Genomic DNA, 26,428 nt, shown 5'->3' with positions numbered 1-26,428 from the left:
GTTTCATAACACTAGAAGCCAAAGAACCTGAGCTACCATTATGCCCTACCAACGTACAATTTTTCCCACAAAATTTACCAATGCATTGTCGAATGCCAGTGACTTCACCTCCAATACCAGGTAAATCAATGGAATATTTACGCATGCCTATACCAGGTTTCCCAGGTGCCTTACCAGGACCAATGCCAGGTATCATGCCAGGACCAATGCCAATGATGCCACAACCACCAGCACATAAGCTGCCAGTTGTTGTTATGCCCATGTATTCTCCAGAAAATAAAAAGTCTCAAGGCGTACACTCATTTAGGCTACGGCATAAAAAGCACAGATTGGGTTTTAAGAGAAGGCCAAAACATTATTATCATTCTGATGAAGATAGCACAGACGATGATACATCTTCAGACGATTCCTCAGATACATCATCAGAATTCGACCGTAGGAAAATGTTAAGAAGCGGCAGACGGTCCAATCACCGTAGACTTAAGAAAAAGAGACACCAGAAGAAAGATCTACTCACACCCGTGCTGCAATATGTGACGAAAGACGGATATGTCATATTTGAGAAACAGATTTCTAAGGACGAAGCTAAAAATTGGATCGGGAACAAAAAGAATGATAATAATAGGCAACAACCGCCCAAAAATGATGACAATCAAGATTCCAAAGAATCGAGAGATGAGAACGGTGATACCAAAATATTAAAAAGAGAAGACGATAATGTGGAAATAAAAATTCAAGAGAATCCTCATGAAGGTCATCAGAAGAAAGTTCTAAAACGTAAGCTTCCAAAGAAGCACGAAGCTGATTAAATTATGTACTTATTTTATAATCGATTTTATACTTTTATACTTTAAATATGTTTAATAACAATAAACTGGAATTTGAAACAAAAGTAACATCTCATTTTTTTTAAATTAGGTATTTATTTATGGTATCTAAAACATTGAGCAATAGACAAACACGTAAAATTATTTAGATTTAGGCTTAGGAACGGTAAAATGCCAATCATTAATATAGAAAATAGAATAAAAATATCCTTTTTCTTACTTTTATAATAACCAAATATTTTTAAATGTTTAACATCTGATTAATGAACCTCAATTAATTATGTGTACAACAAAATTGTGAGCTTTTTGATTGCGATTTACAATAATTACACAATTATCTGAATTTTAGCTCAATTTTTATCCTAATTATTCTATTTTTATAGGACGAATTCAAAATTGGTCAATTACATTTGGATTTATTGAATTAAATTTTGATTTTTTTGGACATATTTCAACATTTCTTCCCTTACATATTCTTTATATATAAGGTTCAGACCATAGAACGAATTTAGGATAATATTTTGTGTAATTATACGTTTTATAAACATCATAACACATGAAACTAGTACCATTGATTTCAATATCGGGTTGACATAATAGGTCAAAAAGTTTTACTGAATCTCGCATCAGTGAATACATTTTCATAAAATGATATAAATAGAAGCGAGTTGATACAATAAAGATAACATGACATTACATAATTATTCAAGAGAACATTGATTAAATAACTGTCAAGATTTTGAAATAATTAGTCAATATTGTTCCTGGATAATATATCAGGTCAATTCTGATGTTTATAGTAAGTCTCATAATTCAAAATACTGTATTTACATGCATCAATGATTTAATGCTTAATAAATTTAATGCATAATAAGTAATGTAATGGTGCCAGCTGATCTTTGTCAATTCTAAAGTTTTAAGAAATTCTGAGTAGTAACCCAGAGCTAAAGAGTTGACAACGTTACCTTCCAGTGACTCAAAAAGCAAGTAAAACGCTGTATCTGATCTCTCTTTGAATTTTGTTGAAAATTTGTCGTCGTTGCTTATGTTAGATAATGTTTTATGCAATAAGAGTACTTAATTTAAATAGACTATATAGTCATTTATTGATTTTTTTTTAAATTGTATTAAGAAACCAAAACAATAATTCAATAAAATAAAGGATTTAAAATTCGATTTAGTTTTAAAAATTGTCATTAAGTCATTATTACATTTCGAATGTCTGATTTTTAGTCGTCTACGGCACGAACAGACAAATTTATTTATTAATTTTACTATATAATAATGACTTCATTTGTTAACCTCGGAATGAATGTTACTTATATACCTGAATTACAGTATTCACTATATTAATTATAATAGAACCTAACTATAATTATATCTTAGTGGAAAATACAGGAGAACAATGTCGTCGGAGTGTGTAGTTAAAAAACATTACAAAGCAAACAATCGCGTTTTATGTTTTTAATCTAGATACATAAAAGTGGTACAAAATGTAAATTCCTTGCGCAATCTAAACATGTTTTTCTCTTTTCCCGCCTGTGGCAGCTGGCAGGCACAATGAGCTGAGATTGTGTAAGAAAGTAGAATGCATAAAAGCATATTCCGAACGCAGAAACATTGCGATAATAATCAGTCTACCGAGAATGACATGTGTAAGTTAATAAAATCTATTACTGTTTTTAAGACTGATTAATTATCAATTGACTATAACATGTTAACTTACAGACTTGAAGACTATTTAAACTTTGTTTCTTATTTTGATATTGTTACAGAACGTTAAAAACATTTGGATCCTGTCTATGTTGTTATCTGAAATACTAAAACAAGTCAATCTACAATATGCAATGTTCGGACCACCCATGTTTCCAATGCCTATGTATCCAGTACCACCTCCGATGCCAATGATGGCTCAGTCTGCTCAGTTCAAACCTTCAGTATTTTCATCATCATCCTCATCGGAAGAGAGCAAGAGTTCAACAACAACAACGACAACGACGACGTCAGAGAAAAAAACAAAGAAAAAAATACATGTAGCGTTTCCTTTACCGATGCCTCAACCAATAGCGTTTCCAGCTGTTCCACCGATTATATGCCGGGGACCTTTATCTCAGACCAAGAAAACAACACCACGTCCTTCCCAATCACAAGCTAATCTCCCAATTATAGCTCCACAACCAGTCGTGATAGTTCCGTATCCTCAACCCCGACCTGTGTTTGTGAAGCCTCCACGACGAAGACAAAAGAAAAAACGGGTGAATATTTGTTCATCTTCCTCGCAGCAATCGACGGATTCGGACAGTTGTGAATCTAATCGTCCAAGAAGGAAGTTCAGGAAACGTAAACGACAAAACATTTTCAGGAGAAGTCTTCGAAGTTCGGAAAGTGATAACGAGTTACTAAAACCAATGCTGAGCTACATATCGGAAAACGGTGACATTAAATTCGAAACTAAGATCAGCAATGACGACGTTGCTGAATTACTTCGAGGAAAAGATAAATCCAAGAGAAGACATCAAACAGTGCAAGTCTTGACTGATACCGATGAATCGAATAAACAACAGCTGATTGTGATATCAAACGACAAAGATACGCGCAGGAGTGGACCAGATAGACATAAAAAGGTGTATTTAAAGGGTGGTGCATCCAACCACGTTCTCAGTGATGGAAAAAAAGAATTAATATTTAGACCATCAGATAATAAGAAGATCAGTAATCTGTCAGTCTCATTTCAAATAAGTTAATATAATAAATTGTTTGCTATTAAAAATAGTGTTGCAGATATATCTTACGGATATTATATGCGTTAGACAAAAATAGGTTAAAAGTACATTCCATGAATTGACCAGGATCCCTACACATACTCTTTTACGAAAGCACAATAACTATTATTTTAATTATATAATGTAGTCAAGATAAGTTTTTACTGAAGGTCATTTGCTGTGGTATAAATTGTTGATAGGGCAGGATGAAGAGCAGATTTTTCTATAAAAACTACTGAATTAACTCGTTTCGGTGAAATAACATCAACTTGTGACTTTTTATATTTATATATTTTTGATAAATATTAAAATAATTTAATAATTTTGAAGGGTTTTATTATTCAGTGAATATTCCAACGTTACACAAAACAGTTATTTTTACATTACGATTAACTCAATAATTATAACGTATATTTACATAATAATAACGTCAAAACAAGATTCAGACCTTTAGGTACAAATGTATGTAGTGTACGTCTGGACATTGACATTTGACGTATACATGATTTTATAAAAAAAGTTTGAATATATATGTTTTTTTAAATATTTCCAAAATATCTCCATGAATTTGAGGAAGAAAATTTTAGTACAATATATTGTAATAATTAACTGAATAATTTTTTGTCGTGAGGAAATTATTAAGAGACATAGACTAAAGTACCTATTAGCCGGATCACCGCTGTATAAGTAATATTATTTTGAATAATAATAATGAGACACGATAAATGTAGTGATATATATATTACATATTTTACGAAGCAAATAAAACACGAAATCACCAGAGCTTTGTAACTCAGGACGGCAACTAAAAATTACTAGACAATATATAGTAGGTATTAATTGGCATGGCGTCTGCTAAAGCAGTAAATAATTGCACAAACAAAATCATGTTGGAGTCTGGAACACAAAACACATACAAACATATAGCGATCATTAACTGAATCATTATTTAAACAATAGATTGAGAGTGTTGACAGTAAATAAAAAATAATATTGGGTCCTAGTAGGTGTCGAGGGTCTCTCAAGGACCAATACTTGAGCCTTTTCTATTTGTCATATACATAATTAGTCAGCTACAGTTTCACAGTTCAAACAACACTATGTCTGATTATATTATTATAATTATAGACCATAAAAATAAAATAATCTGGCCTTCAAATGAAAATAGTGATATGATAATAATTATTATTCTTTAATTAAATGTTGACAATGTAAAAGCCTATAAATGTTGACATGTAATAGAAACTACCAAAGGTCTTGGATCATGTAATTTGTTGAAATAAATATCAAACCTACATCTATTTGTATGACTTCATATAAACAGATTGGTTAGAAGAAGCTAGATCGCAAAATTCAAACAGTAGCATTACGCTATAGTAGAAGTTTTCTTCAGTAGATTTGTTTTTCTCCCAGAAGTAAAACATTACATAAAAACACCTGAAAAATTCCATTATATGTATGCTGCAGGCTAAAAACTCTTATGCAACATTTTCATTCATCAGAACACAATGACTTCGGACAATCATATAAACCAAACAAGAGTTAGGTTTCTTTACTTTTAAGAAATGTTTCGATTCTTATGGTTGTCCCTTTTTCTAATGAATTCGTTCGATAGCTATGGAGCAAAAGAAGAATTGTCTATGTGGAATTTAATAAAAGGTCAGTTCCTCTCTAAAAAAAATGTAAAGTAGTCAATATATAATAATTTAAATAGCTAATTTTGTTGCAGTTTCCAATGATACAAATTTGTATCCGCCGCAGATATTTATGCAACCTCCGATAGCAGTACCAGCGCTGACATACTTTGAACCCGTGGCTCACGACCACCCACCAGTAAATGTGTTGAAGAAATTGATAAAGAGCGATCGTAAGAGATGGAAGAATAAATATCTAACATCTGATGAATCTTCTTCCAGTGACTCATATACTGATACTGATACAGACACAGAGACCTCAGACTCAAATTCCGATACGTATTATTAAAAGCTTAGAAAGAATACGTGATAACTTTGATTTATATTTTTGATAATAAAATCAATTTAATAATATTTAGTAGGTTTTTTATTTAAAAAATGACCCTTATTCTAAAATCTATTTTATCTTAAACCAAAGTAATATAATACATTTATTTTGATATTATTATAAGTTAATCAATCAGAGTATTTTCATGTGGGTTTTTGGTAGCGACAATTTTAAGTTTATTTTAATAAGTATAAATGAAACAAATGTGTAAAGAAAACACTTAAATCTAAATATTAAAAATTTTACTACACAAAACTCGCATGCGGTGCCACAGGTGGTGCAACGTTTTTGTGTGTCTACCTGTAATTACTTCGCGATCAGATTAAGCAACGTATTGTCTTATTTTATAGTTTGTTTATAAGATCATAACAGTACTAATATCACAAAAAAATACAAATTTTAAGATTTGTCCAAATATTTAATAAAAATTGAACGTGTCAAACGCATATAACATAGGAACATTAAATATTATATCACAAAACTACTTACTTTACATAAATGTCTTTCTAAATTCAAGACTGGATGTTAGGATATTTAAAGTATCTGACGGATTGACTAAAGTTCTTAGATTAAAATAATCATCGGATACTATCTTAAACTTGAAAATTGCAACTATGACAAAGGATCACTTCCCATAACCATGATTATATCAGTCAGTTCCCCTGACTATAACATCCGGGTGGTTTTTCTTCATCTCAAAATTGGAAGCTTCTCATGAATCGTGTACTATATCATTATGTTTCTCCTTATTTTTGTGGACAGCAGAACAATGCGACTGCAGACACATCTGACGGAGAGCGTATACCAATATTGTCAAGCCTGTTATGAAGAGCAGAATTTCCACGCCATGAATTACGTATGGAAGGAGAAAGTTGGACATTTTTATATCGTTCTGGTCTTCTTCCGCTAACTGAGGCTGCACCTAAAACGATAAAGTAGAAAAGCTATTTACAATATCGTTAATAATTTAATATAACATACAAATTCAACACTTAGTGCAACACGCTTCTCCATAAAGATATGTGATCTATATATTTGACAATTTTATTGGTAATTGAATGGACTCTTCAACGAGTTTATATTTTATATGTAAAAGTGTCTTCGCAGTGATTGCTAACTGTGTTTTTTTTTTTTTAATTTAATATTAATAGATGCAATTTTTTAAGTAGGTATATTGAAGGCTCAATAATGAAATATAACTCAGGTCATACAGACCTGTCTTCAGGACAAAGTTTCAAGATATAACATATCTGGATGGACCTTGATATTATTATATATTTTACTAGCTGTGCCCGCGACCTTCTAAGCGTTGAAATTAACAAAAAAAATTATTGTAGTCTAAGTTACACCTTATTGTATAAGTTATCTGCCAGTGAAAGTCCCGTCAAAATCGGTTCAGCAGTTCCAGAAATTAGCCGAAACAAACAGACAGACAAAAATTGTAAAATTGCTATTTTGGTATTTGTATCCTCTATACATACATATTATGCATTGAGTAAAAAAGGGCTATTTGAATATTACAAACAGACACTCCAATTTTATTATATGTATAGATTACTATCATAGAACAATATCACCTTATTTTGGTTAGATAATTGAAAAAAGAGTAAAACCATCCGAGGTAGAATAATAATAAATAAATTAAAATTTACTAAGGAGTATCTTACAATTTTAAAGTAAGCGAGAGGCACCACCATCTCTGAGAATGGTCGAGCTCGATAATAGTAGTTGACATCTTTAACTATTACATTTACTTGTAGAGTAAATCTTCCACTAATAACTGCCCCGACTTTCTGAAAATTAAACAGAATTATATATTTAGAGATACGCTAAGTAAGTCTATAATATGCCTTAAGATAAGACAGAGAGCACATTCATTCTCCAATATGTACTGATTTCTTATACAATTGTTATTATTTTAAAAACATAATCTATAGTTTTTTTTTTAATATTTTATAATTATATTTAACTGTTTGATTAATTAGTCTACTCATAATACATTTTTCTTACTATGTATTGTTCTAATAATTAGTCAAATTCATTCACACACATACCATCATTAAATTATTAAAAAGCCACTAATATCACATTGTATGCGCGCTTTCATTAGTTAAAGAGTAACTACCATTTTTTTCGGTAGAAATTACTTTCCGAACCGGTGGTAGCTTCACTTAAAATAATTGTTAAATGGCGATTCAAAAGTGATTATAAAAGCCTACTTGAATAAAGTATATTTTACTGAAGTATACTTGAATAAAGATTTTTAAATTGAGGTGACGGAGTAAATTTTCCCATCGGTAAGGCTTAAGAAATTCAACTCACCGGTTCTATTATAAATTCACTTCCATGTTCCTTCTTATCAGGCCGGATGCCCTCAATGCGATCATACACCTTAGGATTTGCATACAAGAAGTGAGCATTAGACAAAGCGATAGTTAGACCTGTAAATAAAAACATTGGGTCACTACATACGAGTCATCAGAATTTGTAAGTATATTGAAGGTAAAATTTTACCAAACAGACACGGCGATATATCAGATATCCCTTCAATGCATTCATTTATTTGTCCACAAAGGCACTCCGTGCTAGGATCGATAGAATAACTTTTATTGCTGATTTGATAGACGAAGGCTTCGGGTGTGATGTCCGTGGCAACGGTGCCGATGTAGCTGAGGTCTAACATCCTGCAGAACGAACTTCGATAGAGCCTGATCGAGTCGTCGCGGGTTAATCTTGGCGCATATGCGTACCCTTCGTACGTATCTACCAATGTGTTGCAACGCGTGCTGAAATGTTTAAATCGTCTCAATATTCGAAGTATTTTATGCTGATATTAAGAAATTTAAGATATATGGTTATTGTACCGCTTGCTTGGGTTATCATATCCCCATACATTCAAACCAGCAGTGCCGTCGATTTTCTTCACCTTGTACTTGTCCTGGGCAGCGATGCTCACCTCCATCATTGGTACAGATGACTGATCGTACAGCTATAATATTTTTTTTTATTAATTATTACGAATGCCGTTACATTATGCTATATGATTATAGTTAAAATAGTAATATTAAGCAAAACAAACGGTTTTTTACTCGATCCAAAATGCCCATTTTGCTGAAAGTAATCCAGCCCGGCATCAGAGTATTAGATAAGGCTATCAACGGCTCGTCGTAGCCCCATAGGAGGCTGTGGACGTTTATATCTACAATGGGTTTGGATTGAAGGCGGTCCGCTAGCACGGTGAACCCGGTTTTGGTCCAGAATGGGTAAGAACTGAGCATCGATGATATTGCCTGAAATACAAATATAATAATAATATTTTTTATTTATTTACAAAATATAAATATTTTTAAAGTATGAGAAATAAACCAGATCATAACTGGACATTGTATAATTAGATACTGTAAGAGATATTAACCATACATTTCATCGTTTATGCTGAACATATTATCTTAATCTAATCAATTTCAACTTTAACAATTCTACCAATGAACTAAACAATCTAGTTAGTCTAGTTAGTTTGACTTAATATAGTTGGTTAAATGACGATTCAAAAGTGCTTGTAAACGCCTGCTTAAATAAAGTAAATTCCGATTGGTTTAGAAGAATCCTACCAACATTGCGGCATTGGGGACGGTTATATTGACCCGTGTTGGGTCATCTATGGATAGCTCGCGTCGGAACTCAGTTCTGGTATGCGGTATGTACCTCATCACACCAGTTTCTTCGTCGACTTCAAACTCATCGTTCTTTTGGTATTCTCTGCAATAAACATCATTAAATTTAAACATTAAACGAAGAATTCATAAGCAATCATTTGTACGTATTGTGGAAAAAGCTGCATGTTTTCCTTAACATCATTTGAAAAGGATTAGAGGTGTATGTAAAACATAATATTTACGAATTGAATTAATCCTTTCGTCATTTGATTGAGTGTTTTGCTTTGTATTTAGCTTTATTCGCAGTAGATCAAAAGGTTGGATCAATAAAAACGGTTATGTTGTATTGTATTTATGTTGAGTTGATGTAGTTTTAGTTACGAGTTAGCAGCGTATATCGTCGCCCTCTTGACTTAAAAAGACGGTCTATCTTTAGTCATGTTAAAAATCGACTGATGTACCTAAAAGTGACAAAGTTACAACTGCACCTATTTTGTATTTTATATTTTTTAATCTGATGTCTTCTAAACTATAATTATACTACCAGATTTTATATAGTATAAAATAGACTATAAAATTGGAATATCTGTTTGTAATATTAAAGTAACAGCTTTTTACTAAACGGATATAGATGCATCGTATTCATTCACATTTATACACGGAACAATTTTTGTATGTATGCCTGTTTGTTGACAATTTTTTGACACGACTTTCATTGGCATTGACAATAAGGAGTAACTTAGGCTACTCTTAGAAAATTAGAATAAAGTCACGCAGCAATGTCTAAATAGTGTCCTGTACCATGCGCACTGGTACTGAACTCACTGGTAAGTAAAAGGCCCAATTTCCTCCACCCGCAGCTTGTGGTCCTCCCCTGAGAGGAACGCTTCGGCGTTGGTCACGTTAAACACGTACACTTGTAACAGGGTCCCCGCGTTTTCACGCGTGAAGATACCGTAGAACTTGGAACCCACTGATATTCTCGTCATCTGAAATGATAAACATTTCAAAATAATAATGAAGATTATTTCCTTGGTCATGTACCTTAATCAATCTAGTTTTAAAGAGGCCGTATAGAAGTTTTACCCTAGGTTTGTATGTTTTGTGGGTTGTGTGTTGAGTCTAGTTTATTTAATAATAACTGTTGACTTCCAAGCAGGATATATTAATTTAAATAATTGTATTTAATTAACATTACCTTCTATTTTTAAAATGTTAAAAAAGAATAACTACTGAGTTTCTTGCCCGTTCTTCTCGGTAGAATCTACTTTCCGAACCAGTGGTAGCTTCATTTAATTGTAAAATGACGATTCAAAAGTGCTTGTAAAAGCCTACTTGAATAAAGTTTATTTTGATTTGATTTGATTTAGCCCAGGATTAAAAGGTCAATTTGATCAAATGTAAGGTTATCGAGTTTTTAGTACATTAAATTTAGTTAAAGTAACCTGCCAAAGTAACGTGCCTCGAAAAAACACCATTGCCATAAACCGTTTCTTCCGATCTGATTATGAGAGTTTAATAATGCACTGTGTTATCTGAGCTCTAAGCAGTAATAGTAATTAATAAATTAACAATAATATTTATATTATAAGATAAAGATAGAAAAACACTATTCTAACAAAAAATATAACAAATAGAAAAATGAAAATGCCAAATAATAGAATATTTAAAGAAAAGTAAAAGTAATTGGAGTACTATGTTATTAATGAACGACAATTTTGTTGTTTTAGAATAAATATTTTAATATGATAAAGTGATCACGGAAAAAAAATTAAGGTTAACTGTTACAGGTCAACGAATCTGTCACATTATTAAAACCATATCAGTCATTTGTGTAAATAAAAACTGACCTTAAACTTTGCAGTTTTGACGAGTAGTTTTAGAGATATAATACGCATATATGTAAATGCGTGCATAGATATGCAGCGTGTCTCTAAGAGATACAACAACAACAGTCTGTAAATGCCTACTGCTGGGCTAAAGGCCTCCTCTCCCTTTGCGAGAGGAGGCCTTTGGAACATATTCCAGCACGCTGTTCCAATGCAGGTTGGTGGAATACACATGTGGCAGAATTTCTATGAAATTTGTCACATGCAGGTTTCCTCACGATATTTTCCTTCACCGTTGAGCACGAGATGAATTGTAAAGACAAATTAAGCACGCGTTCTAACCACTGGGCCATCTCGACATCTAAGAGATATGCAGTTCAGTAAAATACTATTAATATTTAATCTTTCCTTACAATATAGACATATTGTTGAATATACATATGGCTATATACATACATATATCATGATTCGGTATTGAGGGTCCAATAACACCGACACTGTAGATATGACGATCAATGTGAACCCGACAGCTATCAGCACAAACAACGTCCCTGAAAACGATAATGGTTCTATAATAATTTCTCATATCACACACGTACACGAAGCTGACATAACTTAGGGTCATGGTTACCAGTAAATTGTCCAACACAACGCATTTTCGGACCACAGTTGACTACTGACAAACTATCGTACACGGTTACTCTTTTTACATTCCTACTCATCATCCTGCCCGTAATTCAATTTTATTTGGGGTCGGCGCAGCATGTCTTCTCCTATGATAATTCTCTATCGGACGTTATCTCACAAGTAACATTTCTTCTCATTTCTAATCATATCTTCTTTCACAGAATCAATCTATAATTTATCTCTACCTCTATTTCCATCTATATCTACGCCCAAGACCACTTTTTTTTCTATGGTTTAGGTTGGCGGACGAGCATAGCGGCCACCTGATGGCAAGTGGTCACCATCACCCATAGACAATGACGCTGTAAGAAATATTAACTATTTCTTACATCGTCAATGTGCCACCAACCTTGAGAACTAAGATGTTATGTCCCTCGTGTCTGTAGTAACACTGGCTCACTCACCCTTCAAACCGGAACACAACAATAGTACTGTTATTTGGCGGTAGAATAACTGATGAGTGGGTTGTACCTAACCAGACGGGCACAAAGCCCTACCACCAAGTACTCTCCTACTACTGACGCAAATTAATATTGCATTTTAAATGAGCCGGCTAATGTTAAGTGGTCACCACCGCCCATACAGAGGGTATGATTTATTAGACATTCCTCTAATTACCAATGCGCCTCCAACGTTAGGAATTATACTAAGACGTTATGTCCCTTCTGCCTGGTACACTCGCGTATCTAGGTGGTACAATGTCTGATGAGAGAGTAGTGTTACCAAGTAATCGACCTCATCTCCAGCCCGGACTTACTCGAGTTCCGGTTTGTGGTTTCATTAGTCTTGCACTTCATTTTTGATGAGTATGTGTGTGACACATACAACACTACCTGCGAAGAAACCTGAAAAGTGTAAATTAACAATTCAAAAGTGGTGTATGTGTAAAAAAGTTGTCTCTACTATAAAATAAATGTGTTATGTGTGATAGAAAATACACTGATAAACAAATATATTTGCAATCAAACCTTTGGCTTAAACTTTGAACATCCACTGACTGTTGAAACATAGGAGTCCATTGGGTAATTGAACAAAACAAACTTGATCCCAAAATATCGAAAATCAAAATAAACTTTATTCAAGTAGAGTTTTACAAGCACTTTTGAATCCTCATTTAACAATTAAGTGAAGCTACTAGAAGCTAAAGAAAGATATATAATAGTCTTTGCTAATAATTACAATAAATACGATAGCAACAAATGCAATTTATAACATTGTGTTTAAAACATAGTTGTTATCTGTCATAATTAAATTAATGTATCAATGATTAGAATATACATACATACATATATGTAAAATGATAAGATCTAGGACAGAAATATTTTTGAAACTAATAAATATAATATTTACTAATTCTATTAAATTTTGCAATTTTAAAATGACTTACCAATTTTAGTCAAAAAAACAATTAAACTAGACTATATCACTGATATAAACACACATAAATTGTCTGAAAATTAAAACACAACTATCAGAAAATTATTTGTTATAACGTACGCTCTCTTGATTTAACTGTTTGAAAATGAAAAATAACTTTATTGAAAATATCAAAACGCGATTGAATATTAAACAAGTCTATAAGAGATACACAATGATGTTCTTGTAAATATAACAAGTTTCACGGGTATCGACTCCAGTACCCTGGGATCTCGTAAGCCAGCCACTAGACCACCGCACTCGATAAATAAGACACCGACTCGGGACAATGCAATCTCGATTACTCGCGTTATATATTTTGAATCGATTATTTCATTAATGATCGTGCTGCGTTATCTCAGTCGTAGTAATCCTATCTCAAGTTCACCGGTTAAGGTTACTGACTCCAGATAAATATACATTCAAAAACTAGTGAGTAAACAATCTAATTCAATTTAGAACAATTGAATGATGTTAAGCTGTGACACGTTGGATTTGTAGTATCATCTTTTATTTTATACACTCTATACAGGTACTCTATCAGGTAATTTGAACAACCTGTTGTAAGTCCGTGGTTGTCTAGATCGAGAGGCGGTCTTGCTTTTTGACAAAAGTGGCACCTTTCATATTTTACTTGTAGACTCATCTTGTAGAATGTGAATACTTCCGCCAGAGCTCTACAACACCACCGAGCTTGCAGATGTGTTGCTGGCGTTTAACTCGATGCGGATGTGGTTTCCTTAGAGACATACTATGCAGGAAATGAATCATAAAAATCTATTGTATTATCATAAATCTGACGCCTTTGATCGAATTACATACATCATACACGAATTAGATTATAAACACAATAATTGCTCTAACATTCTTAAAATATACAATATTTATTTGTTGCCCATCTGTACATTTGAAATTAAAACTAAATACTGAGGCCAGGAGTTTCTTAGAGCCATGAAAAATTAAAACCTCTCAGAGGTAAACTTACTCAATCTAATGATACGGCCTTTTGTGACATCTATATAAATATCAAAGGCAAAGTAAAAAAATTAATTATGGAATGTGGCAAGAATTCATTATTATGGAAAACCGATATTTTTTTTTTAAATAACATGATATATATTCCAGTACTGTGTGATGTTGCTGAATCCTCAGTGCACGAGTCCCACACGCACTCGATATGTGTGACTCTCGGGTGACAAGAAGTCTTAGAAGAAATCTTAGAAGACTAAGAAGTCTCAGAAGAAAAAAAAATATTTAAATAATAATTGTATTTGATTTAGATTTTTAAGGGAATTACTTCACAATAACAAAATTTTGTTTGTCATCATGTCAAGAGGTCTTCGCCTTGCGGCAAATTTTAAAAAGATTTAATTTGTTATTAATATCATATTACGTTGATAAGTTTATCATATTTTTACTTGTTCAGTCTATCAAGGCTGCATGGCCGTGTGGAATCAGATTTATATAAATTACAATAAAAAAGAAAACAATTATTCAAATGATACATTACTGGTGTCGACCGCATACGAGTATCGTAGTCTCGAGTTTTAGAGATTGCATGTTCTTCCTTGGGATTCAAGCTTGCTTAATATTTTATATAAATTGCAGATTAGGTACATAGTCAAATTTTTAGGTAGCAGCATTTTTAGTCTTAAATAAAAAATGGTTCGATAGTTTTGATTTAAATTGTGGTAATTCGTAAACCTTATTATTACTTTATAAAGAGGTAATTATTTTCAGTGACAAGTCAGAAGACATTCTCAATTTTATTTATATGAATTTTATATAGTATGATCGTAGATGTCATTATTAGAGTAGTCAGGAAGCATCCTCCTCAAGCATTTCAGCTTTCTTCGAGAATGAAGAAGTAAGTCCTTATAGAATCTACTAGAATGAATAACATCTTCTTTGACTCTATTTAATTCGCAAATAGCCAGATGCTTCCATCGCATCATTGACGTAGTCTGGAAAAAAAGTTTATTTACAGAATGCGTCACTAGATGGCGCTGTTCCGTAATGTCGAGTTTCTACATCGCGATGGCTTGATTTTCGCGCATTGAATCACCTCCTCGCGTTTCGAGTGAGACGTTACTCTGGTTTCCCTTCAAAACGTATAAATCTTTCGCCTTTTACTAAAGATTTCCGTGGAGGGGAACACTCAAATGAGTCTAAACATATTTTTGAAGCCTTGCACACTAGTTCAAGGTTAAAAGTGGGATAAACAATAATCAACAAAACTTAACTTATAAGAAGTCAGTTGCTTTGAAATAAGTGTTCTGTAAACTATGTGAACTACATATGTAACTTGTGTCTGTAACTTGCAATGGTATTCGGAAGGGTAGGTTTTAGAAAAACCGAAAGCGGGATCAATTACAGTAAAAAAATTCTCAGGATTTGAGCATGAACGCGAAACTTTGTCGTAATATTATATTTGTATGTTTTTTATTTGAAATATAAAGTAAGGCAAGGAGTGAACCAACGCTAAATCTACTGATCCAAATGATAATATTATCATTATCTCATATTGCTATTTTATTTTATATTTTTACTCTGGATATAGTCTATGTAAAATTTTCATATTTTTGAAGTATAGATACGTAGATCCAGGCGCTTTAAAGAAAATATCTGCCAACATTATAACAGATACATCAAAATTATGATTAGTATTTCTCAAAAATAATTAAGTACTAAAAATACTGTCTCAGTTTTTACCAAAAAACTCATAATTAATTGTATTATTTTTCAACAAATATTTAAATACGACAACGACAACAACGAAAAATCTTCTACTAATCTTTCGATTGATACACATTAAAATAATAATAGCAATAATATTTCTATATAATTATGTGATATTGCCTTTATTTTTCATGAGGCACTCACTAATTTAGACTTAACACGATTGGTGCATATTTGGTAAAGTAAACTTAATAAACGCTTAATCCACTTAAGTAATATTCTCTACTATTTAATTTTTTTTTAATTTTTTATTACAAATAAAATAAATTAAAACATAATCGTAGAATTTAAACATGTAAGTAGCTAGCTTACTTGGTGGTAGGGCTTTGTGCAAGCCCGTCTGGGTAGGTACCACCCACTCATCAGTTATTCTACCGCCAAATAACAGTACTCAGTATTGTTGTGTTCCGGTCTGAAGGGTGAGTGAGCCAGTGTAACTACAGGCACAAGGGACATAACATCTTAGTTCCCAATGTTGGTGGCACATTGACGATGTAAGGAATAGTTAATATTTCTTACAGCGTCATTGTCTATGGGCGATGGTGACCACTTACCATCAGGTGGCCCATATGCTCGTCCGCCAACCTATATCATAAAAAAAGCTAGTTCAACAAATTTTAATTAATATGTTTATTAAAACAAAAATATTTGCATTCTACATACATATTACGTGTTATAGAATTATTGTTACTAATAAATATTTATTATAAAAATAACATACAATATGATTTTATACTGAAAAAGTGGCGAAGCGATCCATAAAAATGTAAATAAATTGAAATAAACATTGCCCAACTATAATGCGTTTCTCTTTATTTCAATAAAACTGTAGCTTGCACTTCAAATGCTCAAGTAATATAATGCAAATAAATAAATACACTATACAATACAATAATAGTCATCATCTCGACCATGACATATGTGAGCTATTTTATTTTTAATTTCTTTAAAATAATAAAACATTTGATCAAATATTTAGTTTGTTTATATTTTGATATTTCAGAACGTTAAAAACATTTGGATCCTGTCTATGTTGTTATCTGAAATACTGAAACAAGTTAATCTGCAATACGCACTGTCAATATTTGGGCCACCGATATATCCAATACCGTATTACATAGTACCAGCCCCGATGCCAATATTGGTGCCAGAGCCAACAAAAGTAACATCGACCACACTCCGAAATCCACCATGTCCACCTTGCGTGTGTCTGCCATCTTGTACTCCAGCATTTTTTTCATACTGCTCATTATGCCATCAGAAATGCAGATGTAAAAGTGCAAAGGATACACCGGATCCCATGCCGAGTGATACAAATTTTGTTTATGCCATGCCAGTGCCAATGCCTCCGGTTATAGGTTCACCGCCAGTCGCTATTTTGATTCCAGAACAGGACTCGTCGGAATCAACATTGGAATACACGGATACAAGCAGCTCAGATTCTTATTAGTTTCTTAACTAGTGAAGTGTAGGTGAAGGATACACTCATAGTGTTTTGCGTATGAGATAATAAAACAAGATTAGCAGTGGTGATCTTGAATTCGTTCGTGGAACAGAGAACTTAAAAAAATGATTTCAAATAAGGCGCGTTGTACTTTGTAAGGATAAAGGAGTACGTGTACTTGTATAAAGTGATGAAATAAATGGTACATTTGTGATACATGATACTAACATTGGTGAGCTGTTAAGTAATTAAGGTGATGTGATGATGATGATGATAAATTAAAAAGGTCGTTTCACTTTTAAGTTTCAAAGACTATCAATGCATTAATTTTGTAAGCCTATTTTTAATAACATCCTAACATTACAGATTAACTTTTTGTTTATCATGACAATTAAACTGGACTTATAATTGCTTATTTGGACACATTGTTTCGCTAATTTATAATTTTCATATATTTATTTCTTATTTTAGACAATTTTAAACTTTACAAAACAAACCTTATAAAACGTAAATTATAAAATCTAAATAATTAAAAAAACAATTTCATAAAAAGTCACGTGACTTGTAAACAAAAATAAAAAAAAAAGTATTTATATATCCAACATTCTTTTTTCAACCGGTGCGTTTGCTGAAGTTAGTCAGAGTTTCAGATCGGCTAAAGTTGCCTCCTCCTTTGACTATCACAGTTATACTAGTCCGGATATCTTCCAACAAGTCCAGACCAGTTCCAAGATGTCAACACATCACGTACGGAGGGCTTCGTGCAAAACCCGTCTAGGTGGGTAATATCACTTTGGAAAATTATATCTCATTATAATATAAACTAAATCTTCAACTGTCTCTCAGTCTTTAATTCAGAAATAGGATATTTCTCGTCCATCAACGGTGTTTCTACCTGAAGATTATCATGACGTATCTCATTATTTACTTGGACACTATAACAACGCCACTTTTGGTACATCTGATGAAGACCGTATACCAATATTGTCAAGCCTATTATGAATAATAGCGCTTCCATGCCATGAACTATATACGGTAAATAAAAGCTAGATATTTTTATATATGTTTTATCTTTTTCTGATAACTCGGGCTGTATCTGAAATGAATAAGAAATGTGATATAACAAGATAATTTTGACAACATATTTTATAAGAAAAGATGTTACAATTAAATCCAACGATGAGTCATTTATTTATGAGATTCAAGATGCCAAGATAAAGGAACTATGATCGATCACAAATGTAAGGTGCTGAGAAGGTCCTACTCTCAGCAATTTAACTCTTAGTTAAAAGATATTTGATATTTTGTTCGTTTGCCAATGTAGGCTAACGAATTCTACTGTAAGCAAAATTGTCATGGCATTGAATTAGCAGTGGAATGTATGCCTAACATTAACTCATGGTTCTTTAGAAATATGAAATCATCAGACAGATAAAAATATCTGCTATGGTAATTAAATAATCTTACAATTTTAAAGTAAGCGAGGGGCACGACCATCTTTGAAAATGGTTTAACTTGAGAGTAGAAATCGACATCATTGACGATTACATTTACTTGAATAGTGAATCTCCCACTAATAACCGCTCCCACTTTCTGAAAACAAACAATCGCAAGTAAGTGGTCTCTGTTGTTTATAGATATTGATTCTGTAAGAAATATCAACCATTCCTTACACCGCTAAAGAGCCATCACCATTAGGAACTAAGGTGTAATGAAAAAAGTCATATGTCATAATATAGTTGATATAAGTATCAGAACCATAAGGGTTAATATGATCCAGAGCAATGAGAATAGATCCTTGATTTAAAGTCACTCACCGGTTCTATTACAAATTCACTTCCATGTTCCATCTCATCAGGCCGGATGCCCTCAATTCGATCATATAATTTGGGATTCGCATACAAGAAGTGGGCATTAGACAAAGCGATAGTTAGACCTGTAAATAAAGACATTGGGTCACTACATACGAAACGTCAGAAATTATAAGTATATTGAAGGTAAAATGTTACCAAAGAGACACGGCGATATATCAGATATCCCTTCAATGCATTCATTTATTTGTCCACAAAGACATTCCGTATTAGTATTGAGAGCGTAACTGTTATTACTGATTTGATAGACAAAGGCTTCAGATGAGACCTCCGTGCTGGTGACGCCGATGTAGCTGAGGTCAAACATCCTGCAGAATGTACTCCGGTACAGTCTGATCGTGTGGTTGCGGGCCATTCTTGGTGCATATGCGTACCCTTCATACGTATCTACAAAAGTGTTGCAACGGGTCCTGGAAATATTTATTAAAAACTATAGGCAAATATGTAATGTATTGGTATGAACCTTAAAAGGTCAATAATGCCAAGTAAAATGTAATTATTTTATAACGTTACCGCTTGCTTACGTCACCGTAATTCCACACCTTCAAACCAGCGTAGCCATCGGACTTCTTCACCTGGAACTTGTCCAGATTTGCTGAACTCACCTCTAACACAGGGGTAGACGATTGATCGTACAACTACAAAAGAAAATATTTTTGTATAGTTATATTTTGATGACATAAACATTTGTGTCGTCCACATAAATAGGTCATTTCGCTGATGTTGAAGTAAGAAGTGTAAGTCTAAAAACGCCGTATAATATGTTAAACTCATTATCTGATACATAAATATATTAGCAGAAACATTCTCCTTCACTAAACATTAACTTGAAAAGTGGTTATGGAATATGCTATGTCCTAACCTGCGATGCCGACGGCGTTTATAGACCATCAGCTAAGTTCTAATGTTCACATGAAATGTATCAATGACTTGACCTAATAAATATATTATTTAAATAAAGCAAAAAGTAATAAGTAAACAAATGGTACTTTACTCGATCCATAATGCCCATTTTGCTGAAAGTAATCCAGCCCGGCATCAGAGTGTTAGATAAGGCTATCAAGGGCTCGTCGAAGCCCCATAGGAGGCTGTGGACGTCGATGTTTATGATGGGCTTTGATTTCAGACGGTTCGTCAGCATAGTGAAAGCGTATTTGGTCCAGTAGGGGTAAGAGCTGACCATTGAAGATATTGCCTGAAAAAACGACTTAATTATTTGGTGAATAATACATGTACATAAATCTTCTACGTATTATAAAAAAAACCCTATGCAATTTTCAATATACCACTAATATACGTAAGTAAAGCTAAAGATCATATAAAAACGATAAGATACCTTGTTTACATTGATTGTAATAACTATTTTACATCTTGATCACAATCTCTGGAGATTGTTACTTAAGTTGTAAACTTTGCCAAACGGTTAACACAGTGACAATGATATCATGATAAAATTACAGACTAGGAGAGCTGTTCGTGGCCAACATAAATAACGAGCCTTTTTTTCATTATGTTTTGTTACCCTGTGGATCGTGGTCCAAAATCTGTGATCTTTTATTGAAATAAGAGTTACCATACGGTTAAATCATAATTGTATATATTCCTAGCTATTGTTGTTTTATATTCATCTAATTAAGTATTAAATAAAACTAGTTATAACGGATTTTAATCGCGTATATTATTTTGGACATCCCGGGTAGACTACCCGTGACCACGAACGCTGTAAAGTGCTCGAAACGTCGGGATGTCCAAAATAATTAATATACGCGATTAAAATCCGTTATAACTAGTTTTATTTAAATGTGTAATAATCGCGAAAATTTAAGACAACATTAATTAAGTATTATTTTTTGTCTATTGTTTCAGCATAAAATTATTTGCCAATTTGAGCTCGTTGCAGACATTGTTAAAAGTCTGTACTTACCAACATTGCAGGGTTGGGGACTGTGATATTAATGCATGCTGGGTCGTCAATGGATTGCTCGTGTCGGAACGCTGCCCTGGTACGAGGTATGTATCGCATCACACCAGCTTCTTCGTCGATCTCGAACTTCTCATTCTTTCGGTATTCTCTGTAGTAAATGTAATTTAAAGGTGATACTTGAAACCAAAGTAAGTTTAGTATTGTGGAAATGTGTATAATCTTTGTGTTAGTCAGTGGACTCACAGACATCCCATTTTGTTTCCGTTGTAATCTTTCTTAAGTGCAGTGATTATATCACTATGGGTTTGATTTATGGAATATTAAAATATGACTAGGTTTTTTCCTAGAAATAGTGTAAATCGATAGTTGGCAGAGGTACGCTATGGTACAGGCAATTGTATTACATTGTTATCCATTCCTGGAGTTTCAGTACCACTATATTTTGCTTCATTTTATAGTTACGTGAGAATACCTGTCGACAAAACTTTGCCAATAATTTCATAAAATTGTACTCACTGATAAGTAAAAGGGCCAACTTCTTCGATCCGCAGCTTGTGATCTTCGCCGGAGAGGAACGCTTCAGCATTGGTTACATTAAACACGTAGATTTCTAAGAAAGTACCCGCATTTTCTCGAGCAAAGATTTCATAGTACTTAGATCCCACTGCTATTCTCGTTATCTAAAGCAATAAATATGATGTTTTTGTTGTTCAACAAATAGAAATTGATGAAATGAAAATGGAATAGAAATTCTTACAAAGATGATGATTTGGTATTGAGTATCCCAAAACACCGACACTGTAGCTATGACTAGTAATATGAACCCGACTGCTATCAACACAAGCGATGTCCCTGAAAGTGATAATGATTTATTGTACAGAATTTTTATAATCATGACACTTGTCCTAAAAAGATTACTGCATAAAATGTTTATAACGGTTAGACAGCATGTTAAATAAAATACTCCGGGGACCTCTATCCCCTATATCTATTGAAGGCTTGCATAAGTGGCGCAGACGTTGGGACGTCACGACGTCAGTGATACCCAAGAAAACATGAAATGATGAATTGGTATCACTCATTTTTAGTAAGCATTCCGACGCACTCAGTATCAACAAGCCCAAATCCACTAGAGAAGGGAACAGCTTAATTGTGTCTTTTCAGCGAGATTAAAAAAGAATGTAACGAGACCGATAATTTCAGCGATCGCTTACAAAAGCTAGAACTAGCAATTGCTGTCAAACAAACTATTGATGATAAAAAAAAAAAAAACATTCATTCACTCCGCCAGCTTTAGTTACAGCTACATCGATAGTCGTAGTTAATTAGTTAGTTAGTGAGCATAGCCTATATTATTTATTAAGTAGTTTCACTGATTTGTTCATACTGTGGCCCAGGAGATGAGGACTTTTGATCCCTGTGCATTGAGCAACCAAATTTTAGTATTGAAGATGTTATTGTGCCAGTATTAATAACTTACTTGTGTTATGGTCAGTGTTTTTATTGCTTCTGCACTTCATATTTTTATTTATGTGTAATATCCAACGCTGTCATTTATACCTGTAAAGTATCATTACAATCTGATAAAGCCGGTAAGGTTTACCGGTCATCTAGTGATTTATATAGACGCAGTCAAGTGATAAGCTAAAAAGGTGGGAGATAAATAGAATTAATGGTAATAAGCGAAGTTTTGGTTAAGGATAAAAATATTATAAATGAATTATACAATCAACGGAGCGAAACAATACAAACTAGAAAAATCTAGTTTACACTAGACTAGACTTTGGATATACTATTTAATTAATAAAAAAAAACCTGATATCTCTGATTCTATGATGTAACTGGCAAACGATTCCTTGATATTCTTGAAGCGTTTGATACGAACCGAATTTGAGGAAAACGATCGATTAATATGATAGAATTTTGATTATTTATAAATATTTCCTGGTAGGCAGACGATAATGCAGTCTGGTATGCAGATTTCTATACTTTTTATCAATATTGGCACTTTATATATTGCCAATAATAAGCCCTAATGGCATTAGAGTAATTTTGATGTTCGATGGTACAATAATTAGTTGGTGGGTGAAAAAAGATCTTTACTTCGTCTTACCAAAGCTATTAATAATATTGTTGAAATTTATTTTTTGTTAAGCTATTGTGTTCACTCACCTTTGCATTTTATATTTTAAAATTAAAAAAAAGTTATTCCTCAATTTTATGATCTCACAAATATTAAACCTGTGATAGATTTGTGTATATGCCTATAGGTAAGTAGGTAATATAATATAATTAAATAATAAAAACTTCTTACCAATTATTTGTTTCAAAAAATTCACTTAACAATACTGTGCTTATCGTTAATGAGTACGATGTACCTATCAAATGTAAGCTTATTAAAAAAAAACGAATTATTGTGTGACGTTCGCTCAGTAGAGCTGTTGCAAAATGAAAGATGATTTATTGAAGACACCACTGCGCGCGCTTTAGTTTTTTTATGCGATTCTGTTTTTTTTATTTCATATCATATAACTCGTCTATTGGGTAAACATTCAGTCCATATATATTGTACTGTTACATATCACACAGAGTTTGATCACATATGTCTAAGCATATATGCAAGCAACATAAGGCACCTTATTGCCCAAGGTTTGATTGTAGTTTCACTGGCTCACTCACCCTTCAAATGAGAATACTACAGTACCTAATGTTTGGCGATGAAATATACCCCGGACGCCTACAATAACAACTGAAAACAATAAGTATATGAAGCAGCTTTTTTATTAGTTATTTATTTAATTTGTACGTTATTGTTATGTATGATATAAAACGCGGCGACATCTTTGACTTATCTTTTGTTTACGTTTTTGCTTTTTGACGTGTAGTCATAATAAAATAATTTTAACCCCATTTTAACTAAATGATATTATGATGCACTTTTTATAAGCAAATGCATTTGATTGCTCCCAACTAATTAAGGTCTGGTCGTCATTTTGAAGACAGTGTCATTTATTTCAGATTATGGACATGAAAAGAAGCCTTAGCAAGCCGATAAGAGTTTTTATAGACCGTTGAAAAGAGAGACCTTAGGCTTAAACACAAATAAGATATTTATAATTTTAGCATATATTAGAACTATTGGAAACAAGTTCTTTTGTTATCAGAAGGATCAATAAACAGGTTTTCAATGTATACCGAATTATAAATTAATTACCAGTTGTTTTAATCCGACTTGGTTGTATGCTTTCAATAAACTTTACGAATTCATTCCAATGAGTATTTCCTCAAACGATAATTATTGCAATTTACAAAAACACTAGACCTTCGCCAATAATTTGATAAATATTAAGTATGCTGAATCTTATAAATAATTCGAATACTGGCAAATTTTAATCGTAGTGCTAATTATGCACTTCAATAAGAATTTCGCGTGATATGTGTTATATTGTTAGATAACAATATTTATTATAGTCTTAGTAGAAATTTAAAATTAAAATATTGCGTTTTGTTCAATCGCGCTTTAACAGCTGGAAAATAATGAGTTAATTTCTTAGTGAGTGTGATTATGTAATTTTCAGCGGGACGAGTATGTAGATCTATCAGCGGCGCCTCCAAAGATCAAGCCTTTGTATATTCACAGAATTGCTCACGCCTGCCAGTCGTTTAAATGCCATTGTCCGTTACGCCCGGTTAAATTTCTTATCTTTCATCCTTTGGTCACGTCGGTAATTACCTACAATAGATACAAAATAACCCATCCTCATGCACTTTAACGCAGAAAACATTATTAATAAGAAATAATTCAAAGAATATTTTTAAAAGAGGATCATTAGTTAATTTGTAATGTTGGTAAGTAAAATCTTTGTCCAACAAAATCAAAATCAAATAAAAAAAAAACTTTATTCAAGTAGGCTTTTACAAGCACTTTTGAATCGTCATTTTACAATTTTGTGAAGCTACCACCGGTTCGGAAAGTAAATTCTACCGAGTAGAACCGGCAAGAAACTCAGTAGTTACTCTTTTTTAACATTTAAAAATACAAAGTCATATTAGTTAAAAACAATAATTTAAATTAATATATCCTGCCTGGAAGTCAACAGGTATTATCTCCACGCTTTTTAATCATCCATAAAATCTTGTATTGAATAATATGCTTTTTCTACCAATGTATTTTTTACAAACGATTTGAATTTACTAAACGGTAAAGTTAAAAATGTCTGCGGAATTTTATTATAGAAGCGGATACCCTGCCCCAAGAAGGACTTATTGACTTAGCGGAGTCGAAAACTTGGCGTAATAAGCTTATCCTTACTTCTAGTGCACATACAATGATTATCACTGATTTTATCTAAGTGATCAATGTTACTGTGAATATACATAATATTGTTGTTAATATTCTCTAGCTCTGAGCAACGTTTTAGAATATGATGTAGCAAATTAAATTTAGGTCCTTTTGAGCGATACACGTTCCAGGAAATATTGTATAATTTTTAATTTTCCATACTTGCGACTTTTACATTTTTTAATTAAAACAAAGCATAAAGATAGACTAAAATATAATAAATACATATATATAGATTAGACATAAATAAGGATTCTTTTATAAATTTTTTGCTGATTTACAAAACCTAGCGTTAGTTACGTAGATTATTTAAATATAAGTTTGAAAGAGGCGAAAAAAAAACCTTTAATGTATATGTTTTAAATATAGTTAAATGTAAAAATGATATTATTTTCAATGCTTCTTCATGCATCGTTGTTTTTATAGTATAAAACGGGTAATAATAACTAGTTATCTATTTTTAACATCAATTATATATTTTTATTGATATTTTATTTTACCAACTGTTTTTTTTTTCCAAGTCCTGTTTCCATGGCGCCTTTTTTTATTCGCCTTTTTCCGTTTTCGTCTCTTTAACTATTGAATGAAATTCCGAAATGAATGTCAATGAAAATGGTCGGGAATTCAATTCCTTTCACATGATAATCAGATGTAACTCCGCTAATGGTTATAGGCGAGTTTGGAGGGCGGTGTCAATGGCTTGGCTTGGCTCAGCGTGGTCTATGGCGCGATGCATGCACGCGTGGTGCATGAACGCGTGCATCTCAACCATGATTCATGTGTTTAATTTGTCTTTATAATTCATGTCGTGCTCAGCGGCGAAGGAAAACATCGTGAGAAAACCTGCTTGTGACAAATTTCATAGAAATTCTGCCACATGTGTATTCCACCAAGCCGCATTGGAACAGC

At 32.7% G+C, this 26,428-nt stretch overlaps 4 protein-coding genes and 1 non-coding gene across 5 annotated transcripts; 3 read left to right on the top strand and 2 right to left on the bottom strand.

Moving 5' to 3' along the window:
- Nucleotides 1-2,322: 2,322 nt before the first annotated feature.
- Nucleotides 2,323-3,693, top strand: LOC124535226 (histone H3.v1-like). The gene is made up of 2 exons (XM_047111353.1): nucleotides 2,323-2,482; nucleotides 2,603-3,693. The coding sequence occupies exons 1-2, from the start codon at nucleotides 2,474-2,476 to the stop codon at nucleotides 3,569-3,571; spliced, it is 978 nt and encodes a 325-aa protein (XP_046967309.1). The 5' UTR covers nucleotides 2,323-2,473; the 3' UTR covers nucleotides 3,572-3,693.
- Nucleotides 3,694-6,291: 2,598 nt separating this feature from the next.
- Nucleotides 6,292-13,502, bottom strand: LOC124535185 (lysosome membrane protein 2-like). The gene is made up of 11 exons (XM_047111284.1): nucleotides 13,171-13,502; nucleotides 12,541-12,628; nucleotides 11,553-11,647; nucleotides 10,093-10,256; nucleotides 9,223-9,370; nucleotides 8,701-8,901; nucleotides 8,476-8,600; nucleotides 8,126-8,397; nucleotides 7,934-8,052; nucleotides 7,279-7,404; nucleotides 6,292-6,533 (listed from the first exon to the last, which is right to left on the bottom strand). Exons 2-11 carry the CDS (start codon nucleotides 12,578-12,580, stop codon nucleotides 6,324-6,326), a joined length of 1,500 nt encoding a protein of 499 aa, XP_046967240.1. The 5' UTR covers nucleotides 12,581-12,628; nucleotides 13,171-13,502; the 3' UTR covers nucleotides 6,292-6,323.
- A 1,785-nt stretch (nucleotides 13,503-15,287) lies between these two features.
- On the top strand, nucleotides 15,288-15,406 carry LOC124535474. The gene has a single exon (XR_006966813.1). It is a non-coding gene; the product is annotated as a U5 spliceosomal RNA (small nuclear RNA).
- Nucleotides 15,407-16,730: 1,324 nt separating this feature from the next.
- LOC124535391 lies at nucleotides 16,731-17,631 on the top strand. Its single transcript, XM_047111599.1, has 2 exons — nucleotides 16,731-16,859; nucleotides 16,942-17,631. Exons 1-2 carry the CDS (start codon nucleotides 16,851-16,853, stop codon nucleotides 17,386-17,388), a joined length of 456 nt encoding a protein of 151 aa, XP_046967555.1. The 5' UTR covers nucleotides 16,731-16,850; the 3' UTR covers nucleotides 17,389-17,631.
- Nucleotides 17,632-17,949: 318 nt separating this feature from the next.
- LOC124535438 (scavenger receptor class B member 1-like) lies at nucleotides 17,950-22,259 on the bottom strand. Its single transcript, XM_047111651.1, has 10 exons — nucleotides 22,142-22,259; nucleotides 21,935-22,029; nucleotides 21,694-21,857; nucleotides 21,178-21,325; nucleotides 20,248-20,448; nucleotides 19,767-19,891; nucleotides 19,392-19,663; nucleotides 19,200-19,318; nucleotides 18,850-18,975; nucleotides 17,950-18,478 (listed from the first exon to the last, which is right to left on the bottom strand). Exons 1-10 carry the CDS (start codon nucleotides 22,257-22,259, stop codon nucleotides 18,206-18,208), a joined length of 1,641 nt encoding a protein of 546 aa, XP_046967607.1. The 3' UTR covers nucleotides 17,950-18,205.
- Between the last annotated feature and the right edge of the window lie 4,169 nt (nucleotides 22,260-26,428).

Source organism: Vanessa cardui, chromosome 14 (genome assembly GCF_905220365.1).
Source record: "Vanessa cardui chromosome 14, ilVanCard2.1, whole genome shotgun sequence".
Classification (NCBI taxonomy): Eukaryota; Metazoa; Arthropoda; class Insecta; order Lepidoptera; family Nymphalidae; genus Vanessa; species Vanessa cardui.
Note: the sequence above shows the minus strand (reverse complement) of the source record. Positions and strands in the feature narration are given on the sequence as shown.

Excerpts from the sequence above, each read along its gene's own strand:
- LOC124535185 (XM_047111284.1), bottom strand. The coding sequence starts at position 12,580 with ATGAAGTGCAAGACTAATGAAACCACAAACCGGAACTCGA. Across the intron at positions 8,601-8,700 it reads AAATGGGCATTTTGGATCGA|CTGTACGATCAGTCATCTGT; the intron begins GTAAAAAACCGT and ends AAAATATTATAG. Across the intron at positions 6,534-7,278 it reads CTCTCGCTTACTTTAAAATT|GTGCAGCCTCAGTTAGCGGA; the intron begins GTAAGATACTCC and ends TTATCGTTTTAG.
- LOC124535438 (XM_047111651.1), bottom strand. The coding sequence starts at position 22,259 with ATGAGTGATACCAATTCATCATTTCATGTTTTCTTGGGTATCACTGAC. Across the intron at positions 22,030-22,141 it reads AGGGGATAGAGGTCCCCGGA|GGACATCGCTTGTGTTGATA; the intron begins GTATTTTATTTA and ends TATCACTTTCAG. Across the intron at positions 19,892-20,247 it reads AAATGGGCATTATGGATCGA|TTGTACGATCAATCGTCTAC; the intron begins GTAAAGTACCAT and ends TTTCTTTTGTAG.